A 17,245-nucleotide genomic window follows, 5' to 3' on the forward strand; every position below is an offset into this window, starting at 1 on the left:
AAAGCAGACAAGGAGAGGAGAGCAGCTGAAAGAGAGCAGGGGGGGAAACAAAGCGAATGCCACAGCTACTGCATCAGGAGCCCAGTGCTTGTTGTCTGTGTCAGGGAGCAAAACAGGTGCTACAGGGACACCAAAAGTGCAATTTCAAATGAGTTTTGAATGTACTGACTGTGTTTTGCGCCAATACATAATAGCCCAAGTTCACGTTCACAAATTGAACTATTGCAGTAGAATTATTGGTTTAAAACCAGGTCTATAAATAGGGTTGGATTTATTGGTTACCCTGCAACACTGTGTCATGCTATGCTTAATTATTCATTTTATTTTACGAGAAGTGGTAATATCAAGGAAATATCTAGCGTCAATAAGTGGATTCAAGGCAATCATTATATGAGCTTATATATGCCAGTGAAAATGCATTGTCAAGTTTATTGAACCACAAGATGTTTGTCTTTCAGTGGCTATGATCAGACAAGCAATGTCTGTAATTACTATTATTTTAGGTAGACTTGTCTCAGTCATATATTACAACATTATTTTTTCTTCTTCTGATATTACAATGCCTTCCAAAAGTATTCATGCCCCTTAACTTATTCCACACTTTGTTGTGTTGTGCCCAAACATAACACTTTGTATTCCAGACAAAAAGTTCACCTCTACGGGATCGGTGTCTCTAAACTGGGACAGTTGTTGCTCAATATGCGATAATGTGATTAGAATGACATTGTAAACAACATAGACATGTCTTATACGGGCAGAAAGCTTAAATTCTTGTTATTCTAACTGCAGTGTCTAATTTACAGTAACTATTACATTAAAAAATACCATGTTATTGTTTGAGGATAGTGCACAACAACAAAACACTTTTATCATGGCAACTGGTTTGATACATTCACCTCTGACGGTAAATAATGTACTTACTTTCAGTAATCTCGCCCTGATTTGTCATCCTGAGGGTCCCAGATATAAAATGTAGCATAGTTTTGTTTGATAAAATCTATTTTTATATTCAAATGTAGGAACTGGGTTCTACAGTTTGACCCCTCTGCTGTCTTTGGCTCCACACCCACCCCCATGGCCATCTAGATGTGTAAAGGTTAGTGTATTTTCTGTAGGGAAGCTAATGATCCATCATGTATAACATTCCTGGCAGTCATTGTAAATAAGAATTTGTTCTTAATTTAACTGACTTGCCTAATTAAATAAAGGTCAAATTAAAAAAATAAAATGTACATGAAAATGTATCAATTGACCAATTCGGCACATTTGGGCAAATGAATCTCCCAGGGTTTTTATATTGTGTAGGGATGTAATTCTTCACTGGATCAGTCTGAAACTGTTCACACAAACTGCTGCCATCTTGTGGACAACATCTAAATTACACCTAGAATCCTATCTCAATGTATGGCTATTCTCTTGCATTTCAAAGAGAAAACGCATTATATTTGACCAAATCTAATGTGTTATATTATCATATATTAATTTCAAATTTCCATAAACTGCAAAGTGTTTCCTTTCAAGTGGTATCAAGAATATGAATATCCTTGCTTCAGGTCCTGAGCTACAGGCAGTTAGATTTGGGTATGTCATTTTAGGTGAAAAAAAGGGTCCGATCCTTTGCCCCATTTTTTGCAGTAATACTTTTTTAGTGCCTTGTTGCAAACAGGATGCATGTATTCTGTACAGACTTCCTTCTTTTCACTCCGTCAGTTAGGTTAGTATTGTGGAGTAACTACAATGTTGTTGATCCATCCTCATATTTCTCCTATCACAGCAATTAAACTGTGTATTGTGTTTTAAAGTCACTATTGGCCTCATGGTGAAATCCCTGAGAGGTTTCCTTCCTCTCTGGCAACTGAGTTGGGAAGGATGCCTGTATCTTGTAGTGACTGGGTGTATTGATACACCATCTAAAGTGCAATTAATAACTTCACCATTCTCAACATTCACTGCTCTACTGACGGACCTTACAGATAATTGTATGTGTGAGGTACAGAGATGACATAGTCATTCAAAAATCATGTTAGACACTATCTTTGCACACAGAGTCCATGCAACTTATTATGTGATTTGTTAAGCACATTTTTACTCCTGAACATATTTAGGCGTGCCATAACAAAAAGGGTTGAATACTACATTTCAGCTTTTCAATTGGATTAATTTGTAAAAATGTCAAAATACACAACGTTATGGGGTATTTTTTGTAGGCCAGTGACAATTTAATCAATTTTAAATTCAGTCTATAACACAACAAAATGTGGGAAAAGTCCATGGGTGTGAATGGTTTCTGAAGGCACTGTACATGTTACTCATGTTAATAAAACCATAACACACATCTTAGCTCTCATCATAATTGTTAACACTTCTCATAACGCATGTTTTAGCCAAGTGTTTCGTTTTGCTGTTGAAATCATGTTGGGAAATCACCTTTCTGGTAATCCTCATACACCTTGACCCCTTGCCCAGAGAGGTTAATAGGCAGTAGGGTGTTGGTGGACAACACCTTAGTCTCGCCTGTGACATTGTCCCTCTCAACGGTGATCTCTACTGAGTACATCGCTGGGTGCATGGGGTGTCAACAAGAGGAGATGTTAGAAGCCTGCAGAGTTGTCCTCTCTCTCTCTCTCTCTCTCTTCTCTCTCTCTCTCTCTCTCTCTCTCTCTCTCTCTCTCTCTCTCCCTCTCTCTTTCTCACCACACATCCATGGAACACAGGAATTCTCTCACTTTCTCTCTTTCGCACCACAAACTCCCTTTCACACCCCATATTATCTCTCGCTCAACAAGACGAGAGACATACCAGTTCCACTCAACCATATTTCACAATTATAAATAACTATGTAGGCTCCCCACAATACACATGTATAATAATACCAGCCAAAACCAGACAACCACTCTAAACAACCATATTCCACCAACAAATACACCACTTGGTTACAGCCCATTGTAACACACATGACTATACGCAAACTCAATCTTATGAAGAAGACGGTCAACTTTGATTCATGACATTCCTTTGACTGCATACAGCATCTGGGCAAGTTGAACGATCGTGTGGCCATTAAGGAAGCACGTCTTTGGAGAACGGTCAATAACTTGGCGACATACACTATAACTAAGGTAAACTCGAACATTTGCCATCGGCAGGCTTACACTATGCGAGTCTAACGCTGCCATGTTGACGGATAGAGAAATTGTACTCTTTAGCCGGAGCTGCGTTGCCTTGGCAACGTCGCATCGTCTGATGAAGACTATATATAGTGTATCCCCACACAACAGATGTACTGTGAGAACGGGACTCTCAGTATATCATCCTGGCTAACTCTATACAAACATACCACTCTTCTTGTTTTAACACCATTTAGCCACAAACCACAGTGAATATCCACAAGAGTGAAAGTCCACAAGAGCAGACCAATATGCAGACGGACGGACAGATGGACGGACAGACAGACAGACTCACATCAACTCATTCAAACACATTCCCATACAGATAGGCAGACACACAGAGGCAGACAGTTGATAGCTGTGTAGTTTAGGACAGAAGACAAATGTTAGGGGGAAAACACAGTACGGAAACACGACACAATGTTAGCGACAACAAAATAGAGGACATGAAACACACCACGGCACTTCAGAGAGCGTGAGGTGTTCAATGGCATTTACATTGCTTTTTTGTTCTCCTAAAAGGTGTCACGAAAGCATGGTACATAGCAATGATGAAATACCCGAGTGGTCCGTCATTAAAATAGTTCCTCCCACATGACTCAACATTGTTTTAACTTCCCACCCACACATTCAAAGAGTGCGTCAAAGTACACTCGCACCAGTAAAACAGGAAGTGCACTACTTCCTACTACACAGAATGGAACTGGTAGATGTATACGCCACATACACGTCCCCTTCTATTCATCCCCCATAACAGTCCCTCTCTATTCTATTGTGTCCTATCAACTTATCTAGCTTCTAGATATCTATTGTGCATCTAAAACTTGTTTATGCACAGGGTATAGTGACCATACTGTGTTACTTTCTTAGTTTCTAATTACTTAGCTCCTATCCAATGGTGATATTACACCAACATGTTACCAAAAACGATCATATCCAGGAAAGAGTTGGCAATGAGAATTTTGGGTCTCGTTGAAACCAAACATGAAGTATTCGCTCTGCTCAGCAAGGGTCCTCTAGATAAGACGTATGAGGACCGGAGCTCAAGAGGTAAAACTAATTAGTCACTCGCCCCATCTCCTTCTCCCCCTCTCGCTATATCGCTGTGGAGAAGAGCCCTTCAGTGGAGTCCCTCACTCTCCTTCCAGAGCTGTGAGGCTGATGAAAGCACATGTTTGATTAAAAGGGACAGAGGCCCACGTGTGAGGAAGAGGAAGGTTGAGACCCCTTGATATGGCTGAAAAGACCCCTCGCTGAGGAGATGAAGTCGTCCCCAGATGTTTCTAACTGCTCGTGTTTACAATACGCTGAGCTACACTGAGGTGTTGTATATGAAAGTGGGGTAAATGACCAACTATTTAGGTATCCTTTAGCTGTCATTCAATCAACGCTCCATTCAAATGAAGATTCAATAATGTGTTAGATTAGACATTGTGACACGGCTGACAACACGCTTGAGGAGCTACTGTCGGGCCAATCAAACTGGTTGTGTTTACATAATGAGTTCCACTGAGGAGTTACATATTGAATTTATAGATTTTTACATTTATTATATGTCTTAATCCAGTTACCCAGGATGCCTATGCCAGTAGCTGATGCCAGAGTGGGTGAACAGGATACAACGAAAATTACGATTTTGAGGAGGGGATAATATTAGATTTTCTTACACTGTTATACCTATTGAATATTTGTTCATGTCTGAGTAATGAATAACCAAGTGTTATATATTTGAAAAATTCTAAAAGTAAGTAAATGATATCAAATAAACTAACATCAGATATAGTACTCAGCCGTATATGTAAAGAGGCAAGCAGAGACCGAGTTTATGAGTGAAAAAATAAAAATAAAAAGAGGCAAAGAGTAGAATTTGTCTCGCTACAGTGTGTCTCAGTCTGTGAGCTACAGGGTTCCCGAGACTCACCTGCTCTCGTCATATCTGAGGCACCTCCGGACATGTCCAGACGAGGGCTGTTGGGCACTTTGAGCACTTCCTTGACCTCTACAAGCAGTCAAGGAAGTGGGGTGAGAATGACAGAGAGAGAGAGAGAAAGAGACAAACACAGAGGAGGTGGCCAGATTTTGGGAAAGACAGATAGCGATAGAAGACTCCAAGAGAATCTTATTGACACTTCTTCCATTTTGGACAAACTTGGACTCTATTGCATGTCTTTTTTATATAGCAAACTCAGCAAAAAAAGAAACGTCCTCTCACTGTCAACTGCGTTAAACTTAACATGTGTAACTATTTGTATGAACATAACAAGATTCAACAACTGAGACATGAACTCAGTTCCACAGACATGTGACTAACAGAAATTGAATAATGTGTCCCTGAACAAAGGGGAGGGGGGGTCAAAATCAAAAGTAACAATCAGTATCTGGTGTGGCCACCAGCTGCATTAAGTACTGCAGTGCATCTCCTCCTCATGGACTGCACCAGATTTGCCCCTTCTTGCTGTGAGATGTTACCCCACTCTTCCACCAAGGCACCTGCAAGTTTCCAGACATTTCTGGGGGGAATGGCCCTAGCCCTCACCCTCCGATCCAACAGGTCCCAGGCGTGATCAATGGGATTGAGATCCGGGCTCTTTGCTGGCCATGGCAGAACACTGACATTCCTGTCTTGCAGGAAATCACGCACAGAACGAGCAGTATGGCTGGTGGCATTGTCATGCTGGAGGGTCATGTCAGTATGAGCCTGCAGGAAGGGTACCACATGAGGGAGGAGGATGTCTTCCCTGTAACACAGCGTTGAGATTGCCTGCAATGACAACAAGCTCAGTCCGATGATGCTGTGACACACCGCCCCAGACCATGACGGACCCTCCACCTCCAAATAAATCCCGCTCCAGAGGACCCCGCTCCCTCACCCCTGTTGAGACAGAACCGCGACTCATCAGTGAAGAGCACTTTTTGCCAGTCCTGTCTGGTCCAGCGACAGTGGGTTTGTGCCCATAGGCAACGTTGTTGCCAGTGATATCTGGTGAGGACCTGCCTTACAACAGGCCTACAAGTCCTCAGTCCAGCCTCTCTCAGCCTATTGTGGACAGTCTGAGCACTGATGGAGAGATTGTGCGTTCCTGTTGTAACTCGGGCAGTTGTTGTTGCCATCCAGTACCTGTCCCGCAGGTGTGATGTTCGGATGTACCGATCTTGTGCAGGTGTTGTTACACGTGGTCTGCCACTGCGAGGATGATCAGCTGTCCGTCCTTCCTCCCTGTAGCGCTGCCTTGGGCGTCTCACAGTACGAACATTGTAATTTATTGCCCTGGCCTCATCTGCAGTCCTCATGCCTCCTTGCAGCACATTCACCCAGATTAGCAGGGACCCTGGGCATCTTTCTTTTGGTGTTTTTCAGATTCAGTAGAAAGGACCTGTCCTACGTTTTCATAACTGTGACCTTAATTGCCTACCGTCTGTAAGCTGTTAGTGTCTTAGCGACCGTTCCACAGGTGCATGTTCATTAATTGTTTATGGTTCTTTGAACAAGCTTGGGAAACAGTATTTAAACCCTTTACAATGAAGATCTGTGAAGTTATTTGGATTTTTACAAATTATCTTTGAAAGATAGGGTCCTGAAAAAGGGACGTTTCTTTTTCATACAAAACAAATGTTTTACTTTAACCCCTTTTTCGTGATATCCAATTGGTAGTTACAGTCTTGTCCCATCGCTGCAATTCCCCTATGGACTCGGGAGAAGCGAAGGTCGAGAGCCATGCGTCCTCCGAAACACGACCCTGCCAAGCTGCACTGCTTCTTGACACACTGCTTGCTTAACCCGGAAGCCAGCCGCACCAATGTTTCAGTGGAAACACCGTCCAGCTGGCGGCCGAGGTCTGCTTGCATGGGCCCAGACCGCCACAAGGAGTCGCTAGAGCGCTGATGGGACAAGGAAATCCCAGCTGGCCAAACCCTCCCCTAACCTGGACAATTGGGCGCTGCCTCATGTGACACAGCCTGGGATCAAACCCGGGTCTGTAGTGACGCCTTAGACTGCTGCGCCACTTGGGAGACTCTATTGCATGTCTAATTGTACAGATGGAACTTACATGATTCACTATAATCAGTCAATAATGTATCAATTGCCTATCAATCAATTACTATATTCCTGAATGAAACAGGAGTGGGTACATTGAATATCTACATTTGTTTTACAATGAGAGGAATAACACCACTTTAATATGCTTAGCATAACAGACTAAGTGGAAAAAATGGAGGCAAAACATTTGTCTAAGATGTCTCTCTACAGGGTACCGAGACTCACCTGCTCTCATCCTATCTGAGGCACCTCCAGACATTTCCAGATGAGGGCTGGTGTGCACTTTGACTACTTCCTTGACCTCTGTAACTCCCTTGACCTCTATAAGCGGTCAAGGAAGTGGGGTGAGAAAGAGAGAGGGAGGGAGGGAGAGAGAAAGAGCGACAAACACAGAACACATGTAAAAGAGGAGAAAGAAGCGAGGGATGAGGAATAATATCTGACTGAAGATGTATTACCGTGCACAGTGCCTGCCGGAGCCTGTGAGAGAGGGAAAGAGAGAAAACAGTATTTTAACCCGGTGGTGGAAAAAGTACCTAACTGTCATACTTGAGTAAAAGTAAAGATACCTTAATAGAAAATTACAAAAGAAAAAGTGAAAGTCACCGAGTAAAATTGTACTTTAGTAAAAGTATTTGGTTTAAAATGTACTTAAGTATCAAAACTATAATACAATTTAATTATATTAAGCAAACCAGATGGCACAATTTTCTTGTGTTTTTTAAGTTATGGATAGCAAGGGACACTACAACACTCAGACATCATTTACAAACAAAGCATGTGTGTTTAGTGAGTCCGCCAGATCAGAGGCAGTAGGGATGACCAGGGATGTTTGGTTGATAAGTGTGTGAATTTGACTATTTTCTTGTCCCGCTAAGCATTCAAAATGTAACAAGTACTTATGGGTGTACTACTTAAGTAGTACTTTAAAGTATTTTTACTTAAGTACTTTACACCACAGTTTTAACCCATGTATCATACAGCATTAAACTCAGAAAATTCAGTGTCAAACCCATCAAATACATTACCAGAGAGGTGGTAAAGAGGTGGGTCTATTTCTGTGATATGAATCATTGGGATTATTGTATCAATGCAGCCGCACAGTCGAACAGCATCCATTTCTAAAAATACTTTAACAGATTGAATAACACGGTTCTACTGACAACCCACAGCTTTGAGGTAATAGATTTGTTTCCTGAAGAGACACTCTTATTCAAAAGCATGGCTACATAATGAATGAGCATTATGTCACATACAGTATTTAACATATTTTATTGAAAGCTTAGTTTGAGGGAAGGAACATACAATATTTATTTTTATGCCACAAAAATCATGGATGACAAGGGAGCAAGAAATATTATTGGGGAAGAAACAGATGCCACATTAAATAAGCACTTTCCCTTTGAATAAAGAGGTGCCAGGCTGGATAGGTTGAGGAAGTGGATATTAACTTGTGGAGGAAAGAGCAAAAAGGGCCAACAAGTTCAAGAGGGAAAAACGAAGAGACAGAGCATCTTTTCTAGACGTTGCTAGGAAACCCGCATGTTAAAAGCTGCCCAGTGTGTGCTGTCAATATGAACTTCCCCTTTGGACAAGAGTCTCCCTCCTGTCAACAACTGTTCCCCATACACTGCTTGTCAGACCCAGTGTCTGTCTCTCCGGGCCCATCCGGACCGTCACTAATGATATCACTGATGGCATAATATTGAGATGTCATTTGCTCAAGTGGAGATGCCACTGTCAGTTTATCACAAGGGCAGTTACTGTACACACAAATTTCTGTACAGCACTATGAGATATCAGCTGATGTAAGAAGGGCTATATAAATACATTTGATTTGATTTGACAGGGCTTTTTCACTTTCCGATGTGCCCAAGGCTTGCGTCGGCCTCCTAAACCTCTCCCCTCCCTTCTGATTCCTCCATCTCCTACTCCCCCTACTTCAAGCGTTCCCCCTCAACACACACGCACGCACACACACTCCCCACTCCTGTCTCTAACAGTGTGTGTGTGTGTGTGTGTGTGTGTGTGTGTGTGTGTGTGTGTGTGTGTGTGTGTGTGTGTGTGTGTGTGTGTGTGTGTGTGTGTGTGTGCGGTGGACCTGCTGTGTCCAGCTGCCCTTGGAGGGGTAGGAGGCGAGGGAGACTCACTTTGTTGTCTGCTGTCTTGGCTTCCTCTTTCGTTGCTGCGTCTGTCAGGCTCTCTTTGGTAGAGGTCGCCGACACGCCCGTCTCCAGCACCTCCAGTTCCTGCTCCATTCTGCAGAACAGAGAGAGATGTTATCAGTCACACACACAGACATGGTCAATGACACACAAACAGTGTGAGAATGCTTGGCAAGTCATGCACATCATGCATTCACGAGCCGTAGCATTCCACAGCAGTTTTGGATTTCTGTCTTGTCTATTTAAAATGTTTGTTATTTTTGGCAACAGTGCTCATCCATTGGGAAGATGATTTTACAGATTTTACAGATGCACTTGTTCTTGGTCTAAAATAAATGAGCTGAGTGCATAAGGAGTTGTTCAAAATCAAAGAAAAATATTAGCGACCCCCCCCTTAAACCGTGAACGATTTCTTTAAGTGTCCTGGTATTGTTCAATACCAAAACAACCTCCCTGTCCTTCCTCACTATGGCCTATCTAACATAATTAAGAGCCTATTTGGGAAATGGACAAAAGCTTCTCCTTAGCTTTCTCCAATTCCGCATTTTCCCTAGCTCCGGCAATTGTACGCTTGCATTGCTCATTGGGTGCTGTGCCAGTTTAGTGCCAATGTTGCCCCAGTCTGAGCCCCAATAGCCAGCCAGCACTATAGCAGCCAGGGGGAATTTAATTAGCGAATTGGATTGCCAGGGGAAGAAGACTGATGACACTGTTTTGCTATGAGTGAGAAAGAAAATGGTTGTAGCGAGGAGGGAGGGGTGGTGGTGGGAGGCTGGTCTGTTCTTGGCTACTGGGTCTTCTTTCTGTACCCGAGCCGACAAGGTGAAAAATCTGTCGATGTGCCCCATGGTTGCTGTGATCACGCTCTCTGAGGGTGTTTCAGGGAGAGTGGGTATGCAAAAAACACATTTCCAGTATTACTACACACGTGTGAAATAGGAAAAATAAACAGGAAAAGCAGGAAAATAATCCTGCAGCAACAGGAAATGTGAATATTATGTGGATTATAATTAATGGATTTTTTTTTGCATGGGGTTGATACATTTAAACTTCAAATACACTACAAGTTTGCATTTCCTAGTGTGCAGGAAAATTGTCATCAACAACATAGTGATCAAATTAAAATCCTATATCTGTACTCCTTTCTTGCTAAGAGTTAAACTTATTAAACATTTTCTAAGAAGCATTGCAAACGATCTCACTGATAGCAAATATGCTGGGCCACATTGAGCTATGAGCTGGCATCCCAAAATTATATTGAGAGAATAGGATATCAAGATTGTATCTGTTTTTATAAATTAAGAGAAGATTTTGCCTAGTTAAAGACTGGTTAAATAAAGACATATAATGAATCCAGAAACATTTATTGGTAGTAAGTACCAGTGGAGGCTCCTCAGAGGAGGAAGGGGAGGACACTCCTACTCAGTAAATTTATATATTTTTTTATATAGTGAAACATTTGAAAAAGTATTATTTTTAGATAAAATTATACTAAATATATTAATTTACTTCACCATATAATTGATTAAAACTCACTGTTCTGCAATGGTCTACAGTAGCCTCAGCAGCAATCTGTAGGGTAGCACCATGGTGTAGCCGGAGGACAGCTAGCTTCCGTCCTCCTCTGGCTACATTGACTTCAATACAAAACCTAGGAGGTTCATGGTTCTCACCCCCTTCCACAGACATACTCAGTCATTTAGACAACTTCTGGAGGATGTCCTCCAACCTATCAGAGCTCTTGCAGCATGTACTGACATGTTGTTCACCCAATCAAAGGATTAGAGAATTAATCTACTACTGAAAGCATAAGCTACAGCTAGCTAGCACTGCAGTGTATAAAATGTTGTGAGTAGTTAACTCAAAGACAGAGAAAGACAATAGTTGAACAGAGAGAGATAGTTATATTTGTTAGTATTTAAAAAAACTTTTACTTTCTCTCAACTACCGACTGCAGCTAGCTAGTTAGCCTACTTAAAAACCCGGCTCAAACAGAGAGGGATGCCATGTTAGCTAGCTGGCTATAGCTATCCAACCTGGATTCCCTTCCTGTCACACCCTGACCATAGTTTGCTTTGTATGTTTCTATGTTTTGGTTGGTCAGGGTGTGATCTGAGTGGGCATTCTATGTTGGATGTCTTGTTTGTCTATTTCTATGTCTGGTCTGATAGGGTTCTCAATCAAAGGCAGGTGTTAGTCATTGTCTCTGATTGGGAACCATATTTAGGTAGCCTGGGTTTCACTGTGTGTTTGTGGGTGATTGTTCCTGTCTCTGTGTCTACACCAGATAGGACTGTTTAGGTTTTCGTTCATTTATTGTTTGTCAGTTATTTCATGTCTAGTTCCCTTAATTAAAGAACATGAATAACCACCACGCTGCATTTTGGTCCGCTTCTCCTTCACCAGAGGAAAACCCTTACACTTCCAAGTCATGGTTTTATTAATTTATTGCCACCGGGGCCCACTGGTGTAACTGCTAAACTGCATTCTGACTGTACACTGTACTGCATGTTTGTAGCGGGTTTACTAACATGTTAGTTCTATTAGCTATGTTGAAAATGACTACGGAATGAAATGGGGATAAACATCCCTGAATTTGTCCAATAGAAACTCTCATTTGCAACTGTTGGACTAATGATTATAGCCCAAATCAGCTAGATGCAGACAAGAGTGTGCAAGGCGGTATTGAATGTGTCACTGTCTGTCCTCTTGATTACTCAACATTTATTGACCTGTGCACTTACACTACCGGTCAAAAGTTTGAGAACACCTAACTCATTCAAGGGTTTTTCTTTATTTGTACTATTTTCTACATTGTAGAATAATAGTGAAGACATCGAAACTATGAAATAACACATATGGAATCATTTCGTAACCAAAAAAAGTGTTAAACAAATCCAAATAAATGTTATTTTATTATTTTAAGATATGTGTTATTTCATAGTTTGATGTCTTTACTATTATTCTACAATGTAGGTTGTAGCATGTAGTAGCCCAAACCTATCAATGTTACATTGAGCTGGGTGAATGGAATATGAATCACAGTCATCCAATATGCTATAATAGAAACAAGGCCATGTGCTCATAAAAAAAATATATAATCCTCATCTTAAACATCACCGAGAGCAACTGGTAGGTACCCCAGTGTTCCAGGGTTGTAGACGTACCTAATGATGTTCTCCTCCATACCCTTGAGCTTGGCCTCGTCCTCCACAAGCTGTTTCTTGGCCTCGTCCTGCTCCGAGCCAGCAGCTCCATCCAGCAGCCATCTTTCCCTCAGGGATTTTTGCTGGACAGGACAGAAGAACATAGGAACATCAATCACTGATTATTCACCCCTCTTTGATTTCATCACATTTTGTTGATTGACAAAGTGGGATTGAAATGGATTTAGTTGTGATTTCTTTTATTGATCTACACTAAATACTACATAATGTCAAAGTGAAAAGAAAATTCTACAAATGTTAACACATTTATCAAAATTAAATAACTCAAATAGTTGCTGCACAAGTATTCACACTTTTTGTTTAGTCAAGCCTAAATTAGTTCAGCGGTAACATTTGACCTGACAAATCACATAATAAGTTTCATGGACTTATAATAGGGGTTGACATGATTTTTGAATGACTACCCCTTCCTCTGTCCTCCATACATTCAACTTGTGTATGGCCACTCAGTCAAGCTGCATCATGGTATGTGTGTGCTTGAAGAAGACAGAGCTTGAAGAATTTTGAAAAGAATAATGGGCAAATATTGCACAATCCAGGTGTGCAAAGCCCTTAAGACTTACCCAAGAAGACCCACAGCTGTAATGTGTTTCTAACATGTATTGACTCAGGTAGGTGATTACTTATCTAATCAAAGTATATACATTTTTTTCTTTCTATTTTTGTTATTGAATTTTTTCCCACTTTGACATTACAGAGTAATTACAGAGTAAAGAAAATCACAATTATATTCATTTCAATCCCACTTTGTAATGCAGATGTAAAATAATGAAACAAAAAGGTCATCATTTTTCGATAAAACTATAACAAATATATTTTACGTCACCAAATACCTGATAAAAACATCGTTTTGCAATGAAGATCTATAGTAATCTCAACATTGCCCTCTAGGGTAGCGCCATGGTGTAGCCGGAGGGCAGGTACATTGACTTCAATACAAAACCTTGGAGGCGAGTGATCCTTACCCCTTCCATAGACCGACATGGCAATTATGACATCTTCCGGAGGACATCCTCCAACCAACAAAAGCTTTTGCAGTATTTAAATTCTTATTTTTTTATTTCACCTTTATTTAACCAGGTAGGCTAGTTGAGAACAAGTTCTCATTTGCAACTGCTACCTGGCCAAGATAAAACATAGCAATTCGACACATGTGTATGGGGCTTTGGTGAGGATCGGTAGGATGGTCAGTTTTACGAGAGTATGTTTGGCAGCATGAGTGAAGGATGCTTTGTTGGAATATAGGAAGCTAATTCTAGATTTAATTTAGGATTTGAGATGCTTAATGTGAGTCTGGAAGGAGAGTTGACAGTCGAACCAGACACCTAGGTATTTGTAGTTGTCCACGTATTCTAAGTCAGAGCCGTCCAGAGTAGTGATGCTGGACGGGCGAGCATGTGCGGGCAGTGATCGGTTGAATAGCATGCATTTAGTTTTCCCTGCGTTTAAAAGCAGTTGGAGGCCACGGAAGGAGAGTTGTATGGCATTGAAGCTTGTCTGGAGGTTAGTTAACATAGTGTCCAAAGAAGGGCCAGATGTATACAGAGTGGTATAGTCTGCGTAGTGGTGTACCAGAGAATCACCAGCAGCAAGAGCAACATCATTGATGTATACAGAGAAGAGAGTCGGCCCGAGGATTGAACCCTGTGGCACCCCCATAGAGACTGCCAGAGGTCCGGACAACAGGCCCTCCGATTTGACACACTGAACTCTATCAGAGAAGTAGTTCGTAAACCAGGCGAGGCAATCATTTGAGAAACCAAGGCTGTCGAGTCTGCCAATAAGAATGTGGTGATTGAATTGACATGTTGTCCATCCAATCAAAGGAGCAGAGAATGAACCTAATACTACGCATGTGTGATTTAGTAGATTGGTGAGTTGGTGACATTGTTGGATAGATTGAAATTGAGATAGTGAATAATGACAGTTGGGCATTTTGTTGTGTCGTTCTCTGGTGGCTAGCTAGCTAGCTAAAATTGTCCTTTTCTGAAATTAGCCATGGATGGAGATCGGGATTTGGACTTGTTGTTTTACCTAACTTCTGTGCTGGCCAATGATTATAACGGCGATTCTGATTCAACCATAAATTTGTATATTGTGCCTCTGGCCTGAGAGGATGGAAGTTCAATATGTAGCTAGATGTAGTAGGCTAATGTTAACTAGCTGGCTCATAGTTGCCCATGAAAGGAAGTTAGGCAAGCGAGCAAGCTTTTTAGCCAGGTAGCCTAGGACAACAAAAACTAAAAACCTGAAATGTATGAGAGAGTCATAATCAGTCAATTGAAATTAATTCATTAGGCCCTAATCTATGGATTTCACATGACACTGTGCAGGGGTGCAGCCATGGGTGGGCCTGGCAGGGCATAGATAGGTCCACCCACATGGCAGCTAGGCCCACCCACTGGGGAGCCAGGCCCAGCCAATCAAAATGCGTTTACCCCCACAAAAAGGCTTTATTACAGATAGAAATACAGACAGGAAGCACCCTGTCTGTCTGTCTGTCTGTCTGTCTGTCTGTCTGTCTGTCTGACTTGCTCTCTTTTTCTGTTGCTCAAAGCCATACAGTAACTCCATACCTCTATGGAGTCCATACCTCTACGTGAACACACCCACATGCACCCACACACCCACATGCAGGCATGCAAAGATAATTGCGTAACTATCGTATTTCGTCGTCCTAACGTAGTCTACACTGCTATCTGCCCAGCAGCTAGCTAACGAATACCAGCACTGTAGAAACTATTCACTCAACTGAACGACTCGATTAGTGTAGTGTTAGCTAGCTACATAGTTGTCTTTGCTGTCTTCGTATCCAAGATAATTGTGTAGTTTAGAGTGTGTAGACTTAGAGTGATTATCTTAATTTACCGAGGTTAGCTAGCCAGCTATTTGTCGTCCTTAACGTAGGAGATACTGCTAGCTAGCTAGCCAACAGCTAGCCAACGTCTACCGAAAAGAACTTCAACAACCCGGTCAACATTCCGCTTCGCTCCACAGGTAGTATCACATTTTCATTTCACTTCATTACAGTACAACGGTTTGATTTGTTTGATCGTAGCTAGCTAGCTACATAGCCGTCTTTGTTTCTAAGACAATTGTGTAGTCTAGAGCGATTTTCTAGGTTAGCTAGCCAGCTATTGTCGTTCTTTTAACGTAACGTAATCAACACTGCTAGCTAGCCAGCTAGCCCCCGAATAGCAGCACTGTAGAAACTATTACACTCGACGGAAGGACTTGATTAGTGTAGTGTCAACAACGCAGCCACTGCCAGCTAGCCTACAAAGTCAACAACGCAGCCACTACCAGCTAGCCTACTCCAGCAGTACTGTATCATTTCAATCATTTTAGTCAATAAGATTCTTGCTACGTAAGCTTAACTTTCTGAACATTCGAGACGTGTAGTCCACTTGTCATTCCAATCTCCTTTGCATTAGCGTAGCCTCTTCTGTAACCTGTCAACTATGTGTCTATCTATCCCTGTTCTCTCCTCTCTGCACAGACCATACAAACGCTCCACACCGCGTGGCCGCGGCCACCCTAATCTGGTGGTCCCAGCGCGCACGACCCACGTGGAGTTCCAGGTCTCCGGTAGCCTCTGGAACTGCCGATCTGCGGCCAACAAGGCAGAGTTCATCTCAGCCTATGCCTCCCTCCAGTCCCTCGACTTCTTGGCACTGACGGAAACATGGATCACCACAGATAACACTGCTACTCCTACTGCTCTCTCTTCGTCCGCCCACGTGTTCTCGCACACCCCGAGAGCTTCTGGTCAGCGGGGTGGTGGCACCGGGATCCTCATCTCTCCCAAGTGGTCATTCTCTCTTTCTCCCCTTACCCATCTGTCTATCGCCTCCTTTGAATTCCATGCTGTCACAGTTACCAGCCCTTTCAAGCTTAACATCCTTATCATTTATCGCCCTCCAGGTTCCCTCGGAGAGTTCATCAATGAGCTTGATGCCTTGATAAGCTCCTTTCCTGAGGACGGCTCACCTCTCGCAGTCCTGGGCGACTTTAACCTCCCCACGTCTACCTTTGACTCATTCCTCTCTGCCTCCTTCTTTCCACTCCTCTCCTCTTTTGACCTCACCCTCTCACCTTCCCCCTACTCACAAGGCAGGCAATACGCTCGACCTCATCTTTACTAGATGCTGTTCTTCCACTAACCTCATTGCAACTCCCCTCCAAGTCTCCGACCACTACCTTGTATCCTTTTCCCTCTCGCTCTCATCCAACACTTCCCACACTGCCCCTACTCGGATGGTATCGCGCCGTCCCAACCTTCGCTCTCTCTCCCCCGCTACTCTCTCCTCTTCCATCCTATCATCTCTTCCCTCTGCTCAAACCTTCTCCTACCTATCTCCTGATTCTGCCTCCTCAACCCTCCTCTCTTCCCTTTCTGCATCCTTTGACTCTCTATGTCCCCTATCCTCCAGGCCGGCTCGGTCCTCCACTCCCGCTCCGTGGCTCGACGACTCATTGCGAGCTCACAGAACAGGGCTCCGGGCAGCCGAGCGGAAATGGAGGAAAACTCGCCTCCCTGCGGACCTGGCATCCTTTCACTCCCTCCTCTCTACATTTTCCTCCTCTGTCTCTGCTGCTAAAGCCACTTTCTACCACTCTAAATTCCAAGCATCTGCCTCTAACCCT

At 42.6% G+C, this 17,245-nt stretch overlaps 1 protein-coding gene across 2 annotated transcripts in view; it reads right to left on the reverse strand.

Moving 5' to 3' along the window:
* LOC135512632 (paralemmin-1-like) overlaps nucleotides 1–17,245 on the reverse strand; it is an 80,883-nt gene that overhangs the window by 2,167 nt on the left and 61,471 nt on the right. The window contains exons 4-9 of one of the 2 annotated variants that reach the window (XM_064934855.1): nucleotides 12,539–12,660; nucleotides 9,357–9,465; nucleotides 7,665–7,686; nucleotides 7,432–7,527; nucleotides 5,089–5,166; nucleotides 2,428–2,559 (exon numbers count right to left, since the gene is read on the reverse strand). In XM_064934855.1, the coding sequence (XP_064790927.1) occupies nucleotides 2,428–2,559; nucleotides 5,089–5,166; nucleotides 7,432–7,527; nucleotides 7,665–7,686; nucleotides 9,357–9,465; nucleotides 12,539–12,660 (559 nt within the window). The remainder of the gene's footprint in view (nucleotides 1–2,427; nucleotides 2,560–5,088; nucleotides 5,167–7,431; nucleotides 7,528–7,664; nucleotides 7,687–9,356; nucleotides 9,466–12,538; nucleotides 12,661–17,245) is intronic. The other variant, XM_064934856.1, reaches the window with a different exon arrangement.

Source organism: Oncorhynchus masou, chromosome 24, assembly GCF_036934945.1.
Source record: "Oncorhynchus masou masou isolate Uvic2021 chromosome 24, UVic_Omas_1.1, whole genome shotgun sequence".
NCBI classification, from domain to species: Eukaryota; Metazoa; Chordata; class Actinopteri; order Salmoniformes; family Salmonidae; genus Oncorhynchus; species Oncorhynchus masou.